Raw genomic sequence first — 20249 nt, 5'->3', positions numbered from 1 at the left:
ATGCAAACTAGCCAAGCAATTGATGCATTAACATCGCTTGGCTATGCACAAAAATAAAGCAAGGGTTTTAGCAATCTCAAAAAAACAGGTCTGTGCGTTACCAACAGACATGCCTGGTTTTTTTTAATTTTCATTTTTGCATGTTACACATGCAAAATATTTGTCCCATAAAAAAAATATGACCCCCCCCCCAATCCTTGCCGATGACGGTCCTTTCCAAAGACCCCCGACAAACGAAGCACCAGGAATCCCCCCCTGTACTTGTCAAGGAACTTGGATGCAGAAGGGATGCTTCCTCCGAGGCCCGCTTGTCCAAAATGGCAGGCCTTCACCTCCCTGAGCCTCTGGCGTCTGAGTCAATCAGGATCTTAGGCCCCTCCCCATGCATCACATGATGGCAGTAATGATCTACAATTGACAATGCTTTTGTGTGTTGTTTTCCCTATGCTAAAAGTTGTGGGGCTCATAAAACAAAAATACACCTAAAGTCGGCACCTGGATGACCTAAAAGATAGGTTGTCCAAGTGCCGATAATCAAAACGGGGTTTTAGACGTATCCAGAGACTTTTAAGGCTTTTGAAAGCCGCTCTGCGCCCAGAGCTGAAATGTGCATTTCTGAAGGAGTGGTGAGGGTGGGATTTGGGCGGGACATGGGCCAACCTAGAATTAGTCATACTTCAGGGATAATCTAAAGTGTTACGAGGCTGCCTGGACGGAACTTAATACATTGTGGCTTAGATGATATAAAACCAGGTCTAAGGGCCAGATTCTGTACCGGTCAGGTTGCCGCTGAGCTGATCGCAGCAAGGGAATCTCCTTGCTGTGGTCAGTCTAGCAGCCGCGGTAGGGATTTGATTTCAAGTGCTTAACAGTATGCTATACTTCTCAGCTCTGACAGAGCACCAGTGGCCATGTTGAAATGAGAAAACACCTCGAAGAAGTTGTTGGTTAACTTTTACTGTAAAGTATTATGTTTATCATGTGCATTCCCAAGAAATGGACCTACACATTTTTTATCACCTGCACCCTCCAAAATTGTAGGCAGCTTTCAATAAAACACAAAAGCAGCATAAAATAATAATAATGTTTAAAAAAATTTAAAACCCCAACCAAACAAACATATCAGAAATCATAAGACTCTTTGGACACAAATTAAAACTACTGTATTGTAATAAAATGCGATTTTTTTTTTCCCCTCCCCTCTATCACCTGCTTTAGGGTCTTTTCTACTAAAATGCATTGGGTTTTTTGGGGCTAAATCGCTATAAAACTAGTTTTGGACTTGCTGTGTGCTAAAATTCACTGTTGCATCAAGAAGCATTCCCACTATATTTTTATTGCATGTCGTGGGTTAACATTCAGAATAATGCGTAATATTGTTTCCAGGTTAATGCAAAATGACATAGCTCCTCTTATTTAGGAAGCGGTAAGTGGTTGCGTGTTATTTATTTTTAAAAATTTCTATACCGTTTAAAATTAAACGGTTTACATAATTTACCTACATTAGCCAGTTAACACATTATGTTACATTAATGATTTTTATTCCGCCATTACCTTGCAGTTCATATAAGTGTAGTGTGCTGACTAATGCTTCAACTCCCACTCTCCACTCGTGCCCCCCCAAGCAACAGAAAATGCTGAAAAATTCTAACACATATGGAAATAGCAAAACTACTACAAAACCTTTTAATTACATGACTAGGTCAATCACACAACGCTACATCAATTATATGGTTCTTTTCCAGGGGCGTTGGATTGTTTATCGGCGTGGACTTGGTAAAAGATCAAGAGAAAAGGACACCAGCTACTGCAGAAGCCGACTTTATCATCAGAAGGTATTTTTAAAAAATTTTATTCATGTTCCCTTGGATGTGGCTGCTGTCTCGTTCTTTTAATGCAGATTTAAAAAAAAAAAAAAAAATAAGTCGCAGGTCTTCCATAGCACAACAGACAAGCTTTGAAGTCTCCAGGTTCAAAATGAAGACTCTCTCATAACAGAATGTAATACATTATAACCAGTTTAAGTGTATAAACAACTGTACAACCTTAACAGTGGTAAAAGCAAAAAAACAAACCAAAAAACAGTCTATGGGCCAACAAATTAAAACCGCTTTCCCCACAGACACAAAATGGGAAAAGTCTGCATGTGCCCTTCCTGAGAGGGAAATAAAAATGGACCTACACAGGACAACCGATGATAGTATTAGAAAAAAAACTTGATCTGGGAGCAGACTCCTTTCCACAATCTGTAGTTTTGACATGCAAAAGGAGCATACTTCATCAACATAAAGATGGGTACATGGTTCCATATTAGCACAATTCTGGATCATAGGTTAAAAAAATAAATGCTCTTCCTTATGCAGGAAAGTAAGTAATTCATTACTTAACTGATGTAACTGAAGCTCCTGTAGCCCATGTCTCCGATTAGTAAACTGCAGAGAAAACCCGGCTGCTTCCAGTGACTCATATCTGGGAAAGAAAGAAAATCAAGAGCAGTAAGAAACACTAATTTATATTTTTTAAAAATAACAATACTTAAAAAAATAAAAATACCCTTTAAAGAGCAAGATTTTTTTTTTTTTTTGCATTCTAAGAACTGCTGACTCTTGAAAGGTTTGTTTCTTCTCTTCCCAGGCTAAAGGAAGAACGGATCGTGCTGAGCACTGATGGTCCCCATGCGAATGTCATAAAGTTTAAGCCACCAATGTGCTTCAGTAAAGAGGATGCAAAGCTTGTAGTAGATGCAATAGACAAAATCCTAACAGGTAAGAAGAGAATGCATGTCTTGTCCTGTATGTTAAAATAAGATTCCAAGAACTGCCACCAAGATAACTTGACTTTCCAACTATGAAAGTAAAAAATTGATTTTTTTTTTTTTTTGACCCAACTGCGATCTCTGGGACCAAGAGCTTTTATTCACGACATTGTCTTGAAATATTATTATTATTTTTTTTTATTAGGATTTTTTTTATATACTGCCTATCAAGGTTATCTAAGCGGTTTTACAATCAGGTACTCAAGCATTTTCCCTCTCTATCCCGGTGGGCTCACAATCTAGCTAACGTACCTGGGGCTATGGAGGATTAAGTGACTTGCCCAGGATCACAAGGAGCAGCGTGGGGTTTGAACCCACAACCCCAGGGTGCTGAGGCTGTAGCTTCAACCACTGCGCCACACACTCCTCCACAGTCTTCATGCTATGCTTTTCATGGTCTATCTAAAAAATAATAAATTCAGAATATATTAAATGTAGGAGTTTGCTTCATTCATGTTCACAGCACTTTCCTTTCAACTTTAAAGGGGGGGGGGGGTGTCAAAAAGTCTTATTTGCAACAATTTTCACAGCACTTTCACTCAATACTTGGATGACCCTTTTGCAATAGAAAGAGCCTTGTCATTTAAGATAAACTAGAAGGCAGCCAAACAAAAGTGGGCCCCACTGACTCCCCCCTTCTCTCAAACAAAAACAGCCCCTACCCCAACCTGGGCCTATCTTTCCAAACCTAATAGTCTCACTGGGCAGAAGCAATCCCCAGTTGCTCCTGCCCGTCAGCTCCAGTTAAAACGGCTGCTGTGACTTCCTGCAGCAGCCTCATGGCAGCCATTTTGAGATTGGAGCCAATTTGAATCTGAATTTTGGTGAGAAAATCAGTTGGTCTCTTTTTCCCCCCTAGAACTGAAATGTCATCTCTGATGAGTTTAAAGATGGTCTCCCTGTGAAGCTGGGGACCAACTGACTTTCCCACCAAAATTCAAATAGGTGACCAACGGATTTTCCTGCCTCATTCACTTCAAGCCCCCAACCAATTGGGTTTGAAGACCTACTATATAAACACTAACTGCAGCCCTCAAAGCAAAACCTGAAGAAAGCCATACCTTGATGGCTGAAACGTTGGTTCTACCTGACAAGACGCAGCGAGACTCAGAAACCTGCACTAAGCGTAATTGTTTACCAGTCAGCCAGAGATTTTTGTAGCTGGTTTTTTATTTTTTAATTATTATTTATCAATTTCAACAAAATTACAAGAAAATAAAACTCCTCATTTAGGTAATACAGTAAATAGAAATGTTAACATCACATTAATCAAAACAAAATAACTTTATCCTTTCCTTAGACCACTCTTAATAATAGGGGGGATCAGGCAAAACATTAATGAGAAGATCTTAGGAATAACTTTTTAAAGAAAGGCTACAGCACTAATATGTCCCAAATTTCTTTTCATTGAGTTATGTTAGGGTGATTCTCTTTAGCTCCAGAAATGTCTTAAGTTGCTCCGGGAGGAAAAATATATATTTGACATCAGCATACTTAACGATACACTTGCAAGGATACACCAATAAGAAAATAGTCCTCAGGGCCTGGGTCTTTTGTCTCATTGAAAGAAATTGTTTTCTTCTTTTCTGTGTTGTTTTAGTGACATCTACCCTATTTCCCCCAAAATAAGACAGTATCTTATATTAATTTTGGGTCCAAAAAACGTATTTGTGCTTATTTTCAGGGGATTTCTTATTTTTTTTCATCTACAACAATCATCTCTCCCTTCCTCTCCTCCACCCCATTCCTTCCTCTTTCCTTTATCCCCCCCCCCCCTCCATGTGCAGTATCTTTTCTCCCGTCAACCCTTCCCCTTGTGAAGCATCTTTCTATCCCTCCCTCCCATCCCCTTGTGCAGAACCCCACTGACCCTCCCACCATGAGACTAACATACCTTCGCCAGGAGGCCTCCAGAAACAGCAGCTACGGCAGCTATTTTGGGAGGACTCAGAGCTGGGTATGTCAGGTCTCACCAGGCTGCGGATTGATGAATTGACGAGTCTGATTTTTTCAGCACATCAAGCAGTACTAGTGTCAGTGATGGAGTCTGGGAGTGTCGGGTGGGGCGTTGATCTTAACTAGGGCTTATTTTTGGGGTATGGCTTATATTAGGAGCATCTTTAAAAATCATGCTAGGGCTTATTTTCAGGGAAACAGGGTTAATATGCCCAGATTCTCTTCCCATGAAACAATTCTTTAGATAAGTGGAAATTATGTTTCATGAATTTGTAGCTGCTTTTAAAGTAATTTTAAGCTTCATAGAAATTTTCCTAAACAGCTTTATTGCCCATGAAATAAGGAACAGCCTAGCTGAGGCAGTGTTTTTGGTGGTGCCAGAGTCCATTTCTACTTGACTGTGGTGGCTATGACTGGATATCCCTTGGCATACTAACAAAGTGAAATTTTCTTTTAAGCCTTCTGTCCTTTGAAAAACATCCTGGAGTTTTTGATAGCTCAGTGTTTAACCACATATAACTGATTCAAGTTTACTTCATACAACAGAAATAGCTCGATTCTTCCGTTGTAAATGTATGAATTCAGCTATAGCGTTTGTTAAAGTAGCTTTTGGGAATGGAGCTAATTTAGATTTGCTATGATAAAGGCTTGTGTAGTCAAAACTTTGGTTTCTTATTTATTATACTTTTCTATAATTGTCCTTTTACATTCTGTGTCGAATGTTGGGTAAATAGTGAAACAAATTCTTACTAAAATACATTTTGAATTGTATTTCTTAAATGTCAAAATGTAAAAGGCTTTGAAAATTTTCAAAAAGCTCTCTACCCAGGGCTTTATCTTGACCCCCTAGAGGACTGTAATTGATGCTACTCTTAACATACCTGGGATCACCTAATCAAGGCCTCAATCAAAGCAATCCTGAAGCCTTTCATAAGGCAAAGTGTAGCACTGTCCAACAACTAGCTCAACAGAGGAGGACTTCTATCTATGAAGTCCTTGAAGGTACCCATAATGAATATTTGAGGAAGGAACTTATGTGCAGGCGACTCCACCTACGTGTACGTCGGTTAAGCGCACGATTCGGTTATCCGCAGCCTACCACCACGGCCCCGTTTTTTGTTGTTTTTTTTTACATTAAAGTCAATGGACATAAACTCCGGATATTTGCAATTTGGATAAGCACACAATCTGCTTATGCGCACTGATGTCATAGGTCCAACCTCTATTCTTTCATGTTACGTTCACTCTTGTTAAATGCAATAACGTTCTGACTGGGAATGGCTAGGCTTCACAGAGCAGCTTAAGCACTGGGACAACTGGTAACTTGAGGGCTTCACTTCCACTCAAGCTGTAGGACATAGCTTTCCTGTACTTTAGGCCCCAGCAGCCCATGTGCCATATTTAAACTGAGCTGGCTTAACTATAACCTCAGCCTCCCCCCGCCCCACTATTAAGCACGGTTCATAGACAAAAGCGCGCGCCGACAATTGAGCGCAGCGTGCGCCGCTCTAAATTACAGTTTTTAGGGGCTCCGACGGGGGGGTTTTGTTGGGGAACCCCCCCAGTTTACTTAATAGACATCGCGCCGGCGTTATGGGGGGTTGTAACCCTCCACATTTTACTGTAAACTGAACTTTTTCCCTAAAAACAGGGAAAAAGTGAAGTTTTCAGTAAAATGTGGGGGGTTACAACCCCCCACACTCCCCACAACACTGCGCAATGTCTATTAAGTAAAGCCACATTTCTTAAACCCAATGTTTAGGAGTATCCTGCAAAGCCCTGGACTTTCAAAATATATGATAGTGACAGGTGCTCGAGTATAACAAAGGAATTCAGACACAGAATGGCTCCTACCAGGTCTGCACCAGAATCGCACCCCCTTGTCACTTAAGGGCCATTGTTTCAAACAAATACCAAATTGTGACCCTGAACTCTTTAAGACAGGCTGCAATACCTTGTTTGTCCCTTTTATTCAGCCTTTCACATCTCTACAACTACTATTCACACAGGACATTCATTTATACTGTGCATATATATATATATATATAAAACAAAGGAATTCAGACACAGAATGGCTCCTACCGTGTGTGTAAGTGAAAAAGCAGCTGGACAGTATGAATGAATGTCCTGGGCGAATAGTGAGAAGTGAAAGGCTGAAGGAGGAAGAGAAAGAAGAGGGGCAAACATAGTAACATAGTAGATGACGGCAGATAAAGACCTGAATGGTCTATCCAGTCTGCCCAACCTGATTCAATTTAAATTTTTTTTTTTTTTTAATTTCTTCTTAGCTATTTCTGGGCAAGAATCCAAAGGTTTACCCGGTACTATGCTTGGGTTCCAACTGCTGAAATCTCTGTTTAAGACTTACTCCAGCCCATCTACACCCTCCCAGCCATTGAAGCCCTCCCCTGCCCATCCTCCACCAAACGGCCATACACAGACACAGACCGTGCAAGTCTGCCCAGTAACTGGCCTAGTTCAATATTTAACATTTATTTTCTGATTCTAAATCTTCTGTGTTCATCCCACGCTTCTTTGAACTCAGTCACAGTTTTACTCTCCACCACCTCTCTCGGGAGCGCATTCCAGGCATCCACTACCCTCTCCGTAAAGTAGAATTTCCTAACATTGCCCATGAATCTACCACCCCTCAACCTCAAATTATGTCCTCTGGTTTTACCATTTTCCTTTCTCTGGAAAAGATTTTGTTCTACGTTAATACAAGGTACTGGAGCCCACCTGACCCCCAACCTCATTCAGTCAGGCAGGACATGGATACACACACACTGAAGCTGCTTTGCAACTAATATATGTTCTAATCTGGAGCTGCTGTCTCATTACTTTACTTCCCACTGCCTGAGGCCTGAACCTGGGACCCAAAAAGATTACACAAAAAATGTCAGTACCTTAACAACTTGAATTATTTTAGCTTAGACTTAGGAAACTATTAAGATTTGATTTGTTTTTGTCTCTTTGGGGATGGAATCTCTCCCCACCTATACTTTTGTAATCTGCTCCAGCCCTTTGCTAATATGCAGAAAATAAAGTATCAACCATCTAGGTGTACATCAAGGACCAGATTGCAATCTCTCTTTTAAACATTGTCCAGATCCTGTGCCTTTAAAGCTGGGAGGGGAGGGTTTTGGTACCTCTTTACTAAGGAATGTTAAATCCTTAGATGGGTATAATAAAAAAGTCTAAGTTCCCTTTTGGCCTAAGGCCCTAAGCGCCCAAAGTAGGCAGCAGGGAAATGTCCATTCTCAAAAAAAAAAAAATCCAAAATGTTTGGGGGGGGGGGGGGGGGGGTGTTTGAGAATGGCCTACCTGTACATTCAGGAGTTTAATCACCCAGACCACCACTACATCTACCTTTAAGCCCTATTCTCAATAAATAAATCACCCAAGTCCCAAACAAGACCTTTTAAGCGTGGGAGGGACCAGTCCTTCGCCTAAAACCAGGATTCTCTAACCAGCATCTGTCATAGGCGCTGGTTAGAGAATCGTGGAGCCAACCATCATCACCCCCCACCCCCCCCGGCAACAATCGTGACAGGACAATGCCCAGTCCCTCCTGACTGGCACACGCCATGACCCCCCCCCTCCACACACACACACACAATGTTTGCCAGGATCTATGCTGTCTCTCCTGCTAACCCCCCCCCCCCTGAAAGTTCACCAGCTGGAGGGATGCCCAGTCCCTCCTGCTGACACCCCTCCAAGATCAGGACCACCCACCTCCATGCGGACCCCCCCTAACCTGGTTTAGTTGGCCAGCAGGACGGCTCCTGCCTGTGACCACTTTTTAAAATATTTTGGAGTGAGCATTCCTGCTTTAGCTAGCTCGCACCTTATATACTTAATATGTACAAATGCAGTTTAAAGTAAAAAATACTAACTCTTAAATAGGGTTAGTGTTGATATTGCTGACAAGGGATGTCTTAGATCACTGGCACCTCAGCTATATTGTTTTGCCTTTTCAGTTGAGCCAAAAGTGTATCTTTGCTGTAGGCTTGAAGATCTTCACCCAGTGCTTAAGTCATACCCAGCCATTTTTGGGATATACTCAGTAATTATACAGTAGAAGTTTACATGCATTGCCTAGAAATAGGTTCTCAGAATCATTAATTCCCTAATACAGATTTTGATTTTATAATCCACCTTTGCCATTCTAGGTGCAATTTTATATTCTTATACACATGGAGAGTTGAAGGAACATGAAGCTAAAACAGGCGCAACAAACCATCCCCTCCTGCCAGTTTCCATAAAAGGCTAAAGACCTGTTTGCAAGATCTCTCTTTCACAATGATGATTTTGTAAAAGGGTTTAAAATCTATTTGTTTATTTCCCTTTCCCTCTAAGAAATGAGCAGAGCTGTTTTTTTGTTTTGATTTTACTGTAAGATTGTAATTCCTGCAGATGGCCCTCTTATTAATTTGGTAAGTGCATCGAACTAGAGAATGTTCCAAATTTAGCTACATGACTTAAATCACACCTCAATATACAACTCTCACCAAAAATAATTTAGGGTCACACCTTATTTATGGTAAGAGTTGAACTACAGCATGATACAGGGACAAATTTTTCCATCCCCAGAGGAACTCATTTGCCCAGTCTGTGAAGTTCTTTTCCTGTCCCTGTCCCAATCATGTAAGCCTCAAACACTTTAAAATCAAAGTGTCCAAGGCTTGTGTGGTTAAGGCAGAGCTTACAGGAATGGGGCACAGACCTGGCCAGCAACAAAATTCACAGGGAAAATTTTGGCCCCATGTCATTCTCTACTTAAGGGCAGGGGCTGGGAAACCTCCAACTAAGAAGGATCACAGACCAGTCAGGTTTTCAGGATATCAGAACACAGGAATTCCCCCCTCCCAGATCCACTTCCTTTTTGTCTACAACAGGGGTATCAAAGTCCCTCCTCAAGGGCCGCAATCCAGTTGAGTTTTCAGGAGATTTATTTGCATGCACTGCTTTCAATGCATTCATTGGGGAAATCCTGAAAACCCGACTGAATTCCAGCCCTCAAGGAGGGACTCTGACACCCCTGGTCTACAAGTTAATCTCTGGTTGTGGCATTTGTTTCCTTGTACAGAGCAGCTGGGCAATAAATATGGTTAGGAGGCCAAGGCCTAGATTAGGTATGGAATTTGTAAAAATAAATGAGGAAGCTAATAACCAAGAAGGAAAAATTAGATCCTTACCTGCTAATTTTCTTTCAGTTCCTCTGCGAGCAGGTGGAGACTGACACACTAATTTTTGGCTACAGTACAAGTGGGCTGTGCAGTCCCTCTTACAATCAGTCTTAACAAATAGCCAAGGAGCCTAGATACAACTCCACCTGCACATGGATAAGACCAAGGAACAGTCCCAAATCAGACCTGGGGACACTGTTGGATATTGATTAAAATAAGAATTTTCAGAACACCCCACAGTTCGCCAGCTAAACCAGCCGAACTACTCTTTTAACTCCCTAGAAAAAAACCCCATACTCTGCGAAAATACCAAACAAAATGACCAGGTGGGGGTCGGTGCTGGTCTGGAGGGACTAAAAGAAAGAAAGTTAGGAGAAACGGATGGGACATACCAAAGCAGTTCCCATCATGGGCGAGACCCCTGAAGAGCCACCATTACACGCTCACCAAACACCACGGCCTGACATGCCTGAATGTCCACATGGTAGTGTTGAACAAAGGAATGGAGAGAAGACCAAACCACAGCTTTCTAGACATCGACCGTAGGTACAAGAGCAGATTCAGCCCAAGAAGCTGCTTGACCCCGCATGGCATGAGCTGAGAAATTCCAGAACAGGCTTCTTTTGGAGGCCTGCTGAAGCAATAGCCTTGTAAGCACTGTCTCTGCTAAAAGGACAAAAATATGGTCTGACTTGGATCCATTGAACATAAGAGCGAAGGACCCTACAGCCCTCCAACTTACGCAACTGCCTCTGCTCCAATGAGCCCTCCCAACTACCCAAACCCAGGACCATGGACTAGTTAACAGACTGGTTAAGTTCCCCCAAATGAGGAGACTGGCGTCCATGAGAAGCACTGTCCACTGGAGCTAATCGAGACACTGGAGCTAATCGAGACTCACTCCGTGAACCAGATTGGAAGACTGGAGCCACCGGCGCCTTAGAAAAAAAATCTCTATCCAAAACATCAGATCTCCTAACAGATCTCAAAAATCCAACTGCTGGAGACTGAGAAAAGCCAGTATAAGAGGGACTGCACAGCCAAAAGTTAATGTCTCGATCTTTACCTGCTGGCAGAGGAGCGTAAACCATCCATTTCAGTGCCAGTCTGGAGGGATGCTAAAGAAGAGCAAAATTGGTTTAAACAAACTTTTATATGTAGATCTAACATAATAAGCAGAGGAAAGGGGCCAAATTGGTGGTCATAAATCTATCATGTATCTAACTAAAATTAGTTGCATTTGTAGCTTAATTTAAAGCTAGAAAGTTACCAGAACTTCATTCAAGTTCACTTTTACAGTAGCCAGCTTTTGTTTTAGCAGGTGTGCTCATCTTGTATATGTTGCAGTACGATGCAACAAACAGTCCCCAACTGTCATAGAAATAAGGGAGCTGTAAGCTATAATGGCCTTGATTACACTTCCCCATTCACGGTTTCAACAATCGTGATTTCACATATTCGCGATTTTTGGGGAGGGGGAAAAAAAGAAAACACCCTATAGTTTAGCCTTCCCCCTGGCATCCCGGCCTTTACCTGTTGGTCTAGCAGGCTTTCGGGGCAGGAGCTATCTTCCTACGCTCCTGCCCCACGTAGATCGCCAATAGGAAATGGCTGTGGGGAGGTCCTGTCGTAGTCTCGAGAGACATGAACTCGGCAGCCATTCCAGGAGCGTAGGAAGATCGCTCCTGCCCCGAAAGCCCGCTAGACCACCAGGTAAGGCGGGGGTGGGTCAGAGCCGGACCAGAAGATATTTGCAGTATTTCACCATTCGCAGTCCAGCTCTGCCCCTATCCCCTGTGAATCCGGAGGGAGAAGTGTAATACACAGCCTGTAAGACTTGTGTTCTCACAAAGTCATTCTTTCAGTTCTTGCCCATTTTAGCCCTTGTTTCAGAACTATTACCAGTTTACCTTTGCATGTGAACACTATAATTACAAACTGCCCATTCAAATTGTACTCTTACAGTACATAAAGCTATATTTAATGTAGGTGCTGAGATTCAGTTAGATCTACTAACTGTTCCACTGTGGGTAACCTATTGCCAATTTGCTGTGCTAGATTACTTAAGTGTGCCTTTTACTATAATATGTAACTGAACCGTTGTTTATATACCAGCTATTGAAAAAGAAACTGGGAATGATACTAAAACAACAGGAGGCTCCTAACATCAGTGATCACATGTCTCAAGCAGCGGTAAGTAGGGTTGCTTCTTTTATATGCTGTTTTTTCTATCATTAATAGGGGGCCTACAAATATTTTCAAAGAAATATAGAATTATTTATTGTTCATAATGGCAGAGAGATAACTCAAAATGGGCTATAAAGTGAATTTGCTTGGAATGTATCAATTTTATCATATAGAAGAGCAGAGGGGTTAATAGTCAAAAGGATTTTATCAGACAGGAGAGACTCCCCAGCTCACTGGCTGCCACTGTTCTACAGCAGGGGTCTCAAAGTCCCTCCTCGAGGGCCGTAATCCTGTTGGGTTTTCAGGATTTCCCCAATGAATATGCATGAGATCTGCTTTCAGTGCATGCACTGCTTTCAATGCATATTCATTGGGAAATCCTGAAAACCCGACTGGATTGCAGCCCTCAAGGAGGGACTTTGAGATCCCTGTTCTATAGCATTACTTGTTATCTTTATGAACCAGTCTGGAGTAGAGTTTGAGCAGAGCCAGCACTTGGCAATAAGTTCTTGTCTGCAAACTGGCTAAGCAAGCACAAATGTTAGATTTTTTTAAAAACCCAAAACCTCAGTCTTCTAACTTGGGTCCAACTGTTCCATTGAGCCACACAGCAGGAACCAAGGCAGCTGGGCTGCTCTTGTTTTGATAGAGGGCAAGCGTGCAGGGGGAATTCTGCATTGTGTAATAGTGCAATAGCTGTATAGAAAGATTCAGTAAGTTTATCTTAGATTTCAAGCCCCTTCTTGCCACTGTTAACAGGGTGGTTTGACCGCTACTAAAGAGGGCCATTTGTTTAGTAAGAGCCTGCTCAATGACAGCACTGCTGCCTTCTAGCTTTGTGTCCAATGCCCACTAGTTTGCTTGGAGGTGCTCCTTAGCCGCAACGAGTAGCCCATGTGCTACTGCAGGAGGTCAATCAGTGCAGGTTGAGACATTAAAACAACTAAATTGTAGAAGTTAAAACTCATGAACACCAAACCAGACACTCCATGTGAAGACTACATATAAATAATACTGAGTGAACTGTGTAGTACTGTTTTAAAATATCATTAACCTAATACTGTATATACTCAAATATAGATTTTTGGGCCAAAAAATGGTACAAAAATTGAGGGGGAGAGGATTTGGGTCAGCTCTGATCAACCCCCCCTCCCCTGTTTGCAGGCCTCTGCCAGGCTTGCCATGAGACCTGGTGGTCCAGTGAACAGGAGGGCTCCCTCCTGCCTCCGGTCCTAGCCAGATTCTAATTATTTTTTATCTCCTTCCTACCTCCCCCACTTACCCTGGGTCAGTGTTTCTCAACACATGATACACATAGCCTTGAGCTGCTTGTGGGAGGTATGCAGCACTATGTGGGTCTCCTGCCCCCTTCCTCCTCAATCACCATTGCTGCCGAGGATCCCATGCCCTCCAGCTGCACTGCCGAAGGCGATGTGGAAGGCTTCCCTCCAATGTCAGAGGGAAGCCTTCCAGGTCAGCCCAGTCACCTCAACAGTCCTTCTTGCTGCCTTCAGCCACACTTGTTTGCAGGGACACAGGTGGCAGTGGTGGCTCTTGCACACTGCACGTGGCCGACGCAGAAGCCTTCCCTCTGAGAGGGAGGGAGGGCGGCTGGGTGCAGAGACTGGCAGGTGAGAGAACTGGATGCAGAGCCTAGCAGAGCAGCAAGGAGGGGAAACAGGGGGCAGAACAAGGCAGTGCACTTGAATATTAAACCACCAGCCCCAGTTTATATTCAAGTCAACCTTTCTTCCTCTTTTTTTTTTTTGAGGAGGGGGGGAAGAAGTTACCTCAGTTTATAGTTCATTATAGATGGTACTATATAGCTTAAAAGTATTAATTTACTATATACCAATGCTAGGAGGTTTAACTCTGGCTATGGCTTTTACTTCCTTTTCACAACTTACCCTTAATTTGTGGTTTTACAGGCATAATTTCATTAACAGAAGCAGAACATGAATCACAGTAAGACATTCTTACTGGTGCTAAGTGAAACATTTACCGTGACTGTTTAAAGGAAAGAATAACCAAACTAAGCTTGGGTTTCAAAGCCAAATTTAATTTTAATCTAATATCAGTGTGCTTATACCACTTTAGCACTCATAACCAAGTACAATCTGAAAGCACTAGTCACTTATGAATAACAAAATAACATTTTTTTTTTCTTTCTGAACCTTGAATTTTAAGGTGGATTACAAAGAAAATGCATAAACCAGATTTACTTGGATGAAAAGAAATAACCAAACTGATATAAAATATCAAATCACTCCATCCTAAAGTCCTCTTCATTAAGCGCTGGCTTTTTTGTTTGTGGAAAATGCTTCTTCCACTGACAGCAGTCAATTAATTATATTTTTGCAAGTATGAGTGTGTTGTGACATGTAGCCATCACTTAACATTACAGATTAACTTTACATTAACTATGCAAACTATCCATATCACTTCTATAGGGCACTTCTAAAGGTAGAATGAGAAGCTGGCAAACCAAAACTATCCCTACCCAAATACTTAGTAGCATCTTGCATAGAAGTAGCTATGTGTTCAAAAAGGAAGTCAAATTTACAGAGCGGCTAATAGGGCTGGAAAAAGCTTAGCCTACAAGGGGCTCTGTGAATATTAAGTGTTGAGGAGAGGAGGGGGTGCAGAGAAGTCAGCACAGATGCTGGACAGGAAAGAGAGAAACTTGGAAGTAGCTTCCCTACAACCAAGAATAAGAGGCCAAACTACAAGAATTTTCTTTAGTTTCTGGTCTCCTAAATGGTCTTTCAATAATTTTCCAGTTACTGAAGGCCAGATCTGCATTGGGGCTTTTACTAGAAAGGTCATCTCAAACTGTTCACAAAAAAACTTATTTCTATCTTTTCAGAAAACAGTGTCACTGGCATACATTTTGCTTAAGCCCAGCTTTTGAGTAATGAAAGAATGAAGGCAAGCTCAGGAAACTCTGGTGCATATAAACAGACTATATTAAGTATAGGGAGTTCTAGGTGGGAACTGCTCCTATTTAAGAACAGAAAGGTTACCTTTTATAATCAGAAATTGTGATGGGTTAATGTATAGTAACCTATTTCTACAATTTTACCATTTCAGGAAGAGTCCCAACTGTCCTTATCAGCACATCAGACAACTATGATAAAAGGTATACTGCTATGTGTTTATTAAAGAGCCATCAAGTGATGAAGATTAACATTTCAGAGATATTGAAATAGTCCAATAAACTAATATCACTTAGAACTTGTTTGACGCTTTCTTTACACTGACATAAGATCAGCACCCTAGTATTTTCATTTTTTGTGACAGCTTTAGCAGTTCACACTAAACTCCTAGTTTCATCTTGGTGGCTCAACAAGCCCCAATTCATCCCCCATTGTGTACCTACAAGACAGGGATAGAAGCTTAGTGAATTGGCGCAACAAGCCTGTCCCTTTGTCTGTGCCTACACAATTTCAATATGTATATTTTGATAAAATTTTCCTCTTTCCCATTAAAATGCAATTACCACAGAAAAAACAAAGTTATTTACCTGTAGCGGATGTTAACCGAAGACATTAGGCAAATATTCTCAAATGTGGGTGACATCCACAGAACTAGGTATGGGCAGTAAGTACACTATCACTTTAAAAGCTTGAAAATCACTTACACCACACATGCATGAATGCCTTCCTGCCTGATGTCGGCTCACAGGGCTGCCAGTTCAGTAAAAAAAAAAAAAAAAAGGCTGTGAGAATATCTACCTGCTGTCCTCAGATAACACCTGCTACAGTAATTTTGCTTTAACTGAAGACAAGCAGGGAATATATTCTCACACGTGGGATTCTCTAGCTGCCAAATCATGGCCTTGAAAAGAGGGTTATTGAGAAGAACCATGAAGCTGGCAAAATCAATAGGTTTGGAGGAAAGTTGGCTTCTAAATGGAGAATAAATTTTGGAGAACTGTCTGGCCGAACAGACTATTTTGTCTTTTAAGTTTCTCCAAACAGTAGCGAGATGCAAAGGTATGGATAGAAGACCAAGTGGCTGCTTTACAAATGTTCTCAATGGGAGTGTAACGTAGATGAGCTACTGAAGTGGCCATTGCTTGAACTTTATGAGCCAGTGACATGACCTGAAGTATCACTCAGCCTGAGCATAGCAAAAGGAGAAACAATCCATGAGCCATGTGGAGATGGTTCTCTTGGTGACAGGAGCTCCATGTTTGTTAGCATCAAATGACACAGTTGAGCAAAAGTTCTGAGAGGCTTGGTACAATGCAGGCAATAAGCCACAGCACATTTACTGTCCAATGTATGAAGTGCAGCTGTGCTAGGATGAGAATGAGGCTCTGGAAAAGAGACAGGAAGAACTATAGACCGATTTAAATGAAATTCTGAGAGGACCTTCAAGAGAAACTTTGGATGACTTCAAAGAACAACTCTCTTCTGGTAGAAAGTTTGTATAAAGGTGGATCTGATATTGGTGCCTGAAGTTCACTAAATCTGCATGCAGATGTTATTGCTATAAGAAATATCACTTTTCAAGTGAGATGCTTGAGAGATGGAGGTTAATAGTGGTTCCAACGAAGGCTTTATCAGATGAGAAAGTACTAAATTAAGATCCCATGACACAGGAGGCTTGATATTGTTAAGTCCTTTCATGAATCTAGATACCAGAGGATGATGACAATGATTTTTTTTTTTTTGTCTGTTGATGAATGAAGAGCATTAATAGCACAGAGGTGACATCTCACTGAAGATGTCTAAGGCCAGAGTTGCAGGAGATAGCCAAGCACCGATGGTAAAGGGCATGTTTTCAGATTTAGCGAGTGCCAATTACAAACTGAGTAGCGAGCCCACTTAACTTGAGGATTTGTCTTCTGGAAGCATTGATGTATTTAAAACCAATGCTGAAAAGGTAGAGGCATCTAATGTTTGGGAGAGAGATACCACATTGTGAGTGGTAACAAACATAGATTGGGATTGAGAAGAGAACCCTCATTCTTGTGTCAGAAAGGTTGAAAAAAACTGGTAGGGTGATGCGTTTCCTGCTGTTGAGTTGCAGGAGAGGGAAGCAAACTTGACAGGGCCGTCAAGGTGCTATGAGAATCAGGGTGGCTTGGTCCTGACAAAGCCTGAGGAGTCTTCCCGATTAGAGGTATTGATTCTGACAGTCTAGGATGAAGGCATCAGACTTTGGATGAATAGGATCTTAAGAGTCTCAAACAGAAAAGTGAAAGTTTGTGGTCATGGGGGGAAGAGCAAAGATCTCCACAGTTCCCCAGGCCACAAAAATATGATGCTGGGTTTTGGAATGATTGACCACTCGTGAGGTCATAGGAGCCTGCTCAAGTTGTCTCCCTGTTTCCCTGCCAGGCTGCTTGTAGAAAAGTTGAGGAATCACCAAAGACCATATAAGAATCACTTCTTGGCAAAGTTAGCAAGACCCCGTAACACCCTGTTTCTTTATGAAGTACATGGTTACTTGATTGTATGGATGAATAATATTTGATTGAGGAGACGATCCTGGAATGTGCATGAGGGTTGTGGATTACTCAAAGCTGTAGAAGGTTGATGTGGAGAGCTTTCTCCTGAAAATGCTAGGCTCCTTGGGAATGAAGGCCATTGAGATGGGCTTCCTAGCCAACTATGAAAACAGAAAGCCTCTGGAGAGATTGATTGGGGATAACTACCACAGAAGTGATCCCTGTAGATGCAAGGTTATTTTGAGCTGTTGAGACAGGAGACCAGTGGCTTAACAGTGCCTATTGATGATCCCCAACACACAGATGAACAAAATATACTGGAGAGGCCATGTGGCCAAGAACTCAAGAGTATTTGGCAAAAACAAATAAGAGTGATTAGTATGTTCTGGTAGGAATGCACCAGTCTGGATCGTGTCCAAAAAGGCTGCAATGAACTCCCAAGTTTGAGTGGGATCCAGATGAGACTTCTTGTAGTTAACTTTAAAAAAAACCCAGAAGTGATCTGTGGCATTCTTGGTCTGTTGAGCCCGATGAGATGTAGAAGCTTTGATCAACCAATTGTCCAGGTAAGGGTATACTTGAAAACTAGGTGCAGAGAAGGGCAACTACTACTAAGCATTTCACGATAACTCTGGGTGCTAATGCCAGACCAAAACCTTGTATTGAAAATGACGTGTTCCCTTGCAGAGGGATTTTCTGTGAGCAGGTAGGATTGGTGTTCAGGACCAAGGCACTGGATACACAAATTAATGTATGTGGGTCAGTACTTGAAATAACTGACATACTGGGTGCACTGCTTAAAAAATGACTAAACATCAAAAGACTGAATAGCAGGTGGGGAGGGGGAACATAAGCAATGCCTCTGCTGGGTCAGACCCGAGGTCCATCATGCCCAGCAGTCCGCTCACGCGGCGGCCCAACAGGTCCAGGACCTGTGCAGTAATCCTCTATTTATACCCCTCTATCCCCTTTTCCAGCAGGAAATTGTCCAATCCTTTCTTAAACCCCTGTACTGTACCCTGCCCTATTACGCCCACTGGAAGCGCATTCCAGGTGTCCACCACTCGTTGGGTAAAGAAGAACTTCCTAGCATTCATTTTGATTCTGTCCCCCTTTCAACTTTTCCAAGTGTCCTCTTGTTCTCTTATTTTTCGAAAGTTTGAAGAATCTGTCCCTCTCTACTCTCTCTATGCCCTTCATGATCTTATAAGTCTCTATCATATCCCCTCTAAGTCTCCTCTTCTCCAGGGAAAAGAGACCCAGTTTCTCCAATCTCTCAGCGTGAGAGGTTTTCCATTCCTTTTATCAAACGTGTCGCTCTCCTCTGAACCCTCTCGAGTAACGCCATATCCTTCTTAAGGTACGGAGACCAATATTGGACGCAGTATTCCAGATGCGGGCGCACCATCGCCCGATACAATGGCAGGATAACTTCTTTTGTCCTTGTTGTAATACCCTTCTTGATTATGCCTAGCATTCTATTTGCTTTCTTAGCGGCTGCTGCGCACTGTGCCGTCGGCTTCATTGTCATGTCCACCATTACCCCCAAGTCCCTTTCTTGGTTACTCTCATTCAATATTATCCCTCCCATCGTATAGTTGTACCTCGGGTTTCTGTTTCCCACATGCAATACTTTACATTTCTCAACGTTGAACTTCATCTGCCATCTCGCCGCCCATTCCCCCAGTTTGTTCAAGTCCCTTTGCAATTCTTCGCATTCCTCTTTAGTCCCAGCTCCACTAAATAGTTTTGTATCGTCCGCAAATTTTATTATCTCACACTTCATGCCTGTTTCTAGATCATTTATGAATATATTAAATAACAGCGGCCCGAGCCCTGAGCCCTGTGGAACACCACTCGTGACCCTCATCCAGTCCGAGTAGTGGCCCTTCACCCCTACCCTCTGTTTCCTACCCGCCAACCAGGTGTCAAGTTATTTTGAGAACACACTCTGCCTGAGGCCCAAACTACTGTAAAACTTTCAGTAAAAAGGGTAATTTTTTTTATTTTTTAGGAACAGCACAAAAAGAGATATGTAAAATATACACATAAAAGAAATTGAAAAAAAGAGGTTTTAAAAGGGGGGTGGGGGGAGTACACCAACACACTAAGAGAAAACATCCTCTCAGCTCTTCAGAAAACAAAGGACTGGTGGTCCTGCGAGCCGTTGGCAGACAGGAAAGCATTTGCACAATGCAGGCAGTCTTCACGATTTTAAAGTGACAGTGTACTTGTTGACTTGCCCATACCGGGGCTCCGTGAATGATGTCACCCACATGTGAAAATATACTGTCTGCTTGTCCTCCGATAAGCATTTTTAAAAGTAGTTTACATGAGGGCTCAGCCTTCTGCTAACTTTAGAAATATGACTGCCCAATAATATAAGCAGACCCATGGGCCACTTTACCAATGTCCTCACTAGAGACATATGGGATAGTATTTGCTATACTGTGAAACTGCCATCACAGAAATCAAAGTTGTTGTATGCAAGCACAGTGGCTTATAGTGTATGGCCATTTTTTGTAAGATTTCACATTTTATACATTTTGCTTTATTTGAAGCTGTCCAGCTCCGACTTTACTGCTCAAGAAATATTTTAAGCAGACTTCTGGTACAAGACCACTTATCAAGCCATCAATTCCAT

General features: G+C 42.1%; 2 protein-coding genes across 5 annotated transcripts in view; one reads left to right on the top strand and one right to left on the bottom strand.

Annotated features, from left to right (window-relative positions):
- The window catches only part of PHYKPL (5-phosphohydroxy-L-lysine phospho-lyase), a 52791-nt gene extending 37416 nt beyond the window's left edge, over positions 1 to 15375 (top strand). For 3 of the 4 annotated variants that reach the window (XM_033926815.1, XM_033926816.1, XM_033926813.1), the window contains 3 exons: positions 1746 to 1835; positions 2635 to 2765; positions 8944 to 9403. In XM_033926815.1, the coding sequence (XP_033782706.1) occupies positions 1746 to 1835; positions 2635 to 2765; positions 8944 to 9044 (322 nt within the window). In that variant the 3' untranslated portion in view covers positions 9045 to 9403. Of the gene's footprint in view, positions 1 to 1745; positions 1836 to 2634; positions 2766 to 8943; positions 9404 to 12075; positions 12154 to 15237 lie in introns of those variants that run through there. The other variant, XM_033926814.1, reaches the window with a different exon arrangement.
- Positions 938 to 20249, bottom strand: part of HNRNPAB (heterogeneous nuclear ribonucleoprotein A/B) — a 62088-nt gene continuing 42776 nt past the window's right edge. The window contains exon 9 of the mRNA XM_033926821.1: positions 938 to 2469. The gene's annotated coding sequence lies outside the window, so the exon portion shown is untranslated. The remainder of the gene's footprint in view (positions 2470 to 20249) is intronic.

Source organism: Geotrypetes seraphini, chromosome 18, assembly GCF_902459505.1.
Source record: "Geotrypetes seraphini chromosome 18, aGeoSer1.1, whole genome shotgun sequence".
NCBI lineage: Eukaryota > Metazoa > Chordata > Amphibia > Gymnophiona > Dermophiidae > Geotrypetes > Geotrypetes seraphini.
The sequence above is the reverse complement of the archived record's forward strand: the minus strand, read 5'-3'. Positions and strand labels throughout refer to the sequence as shown.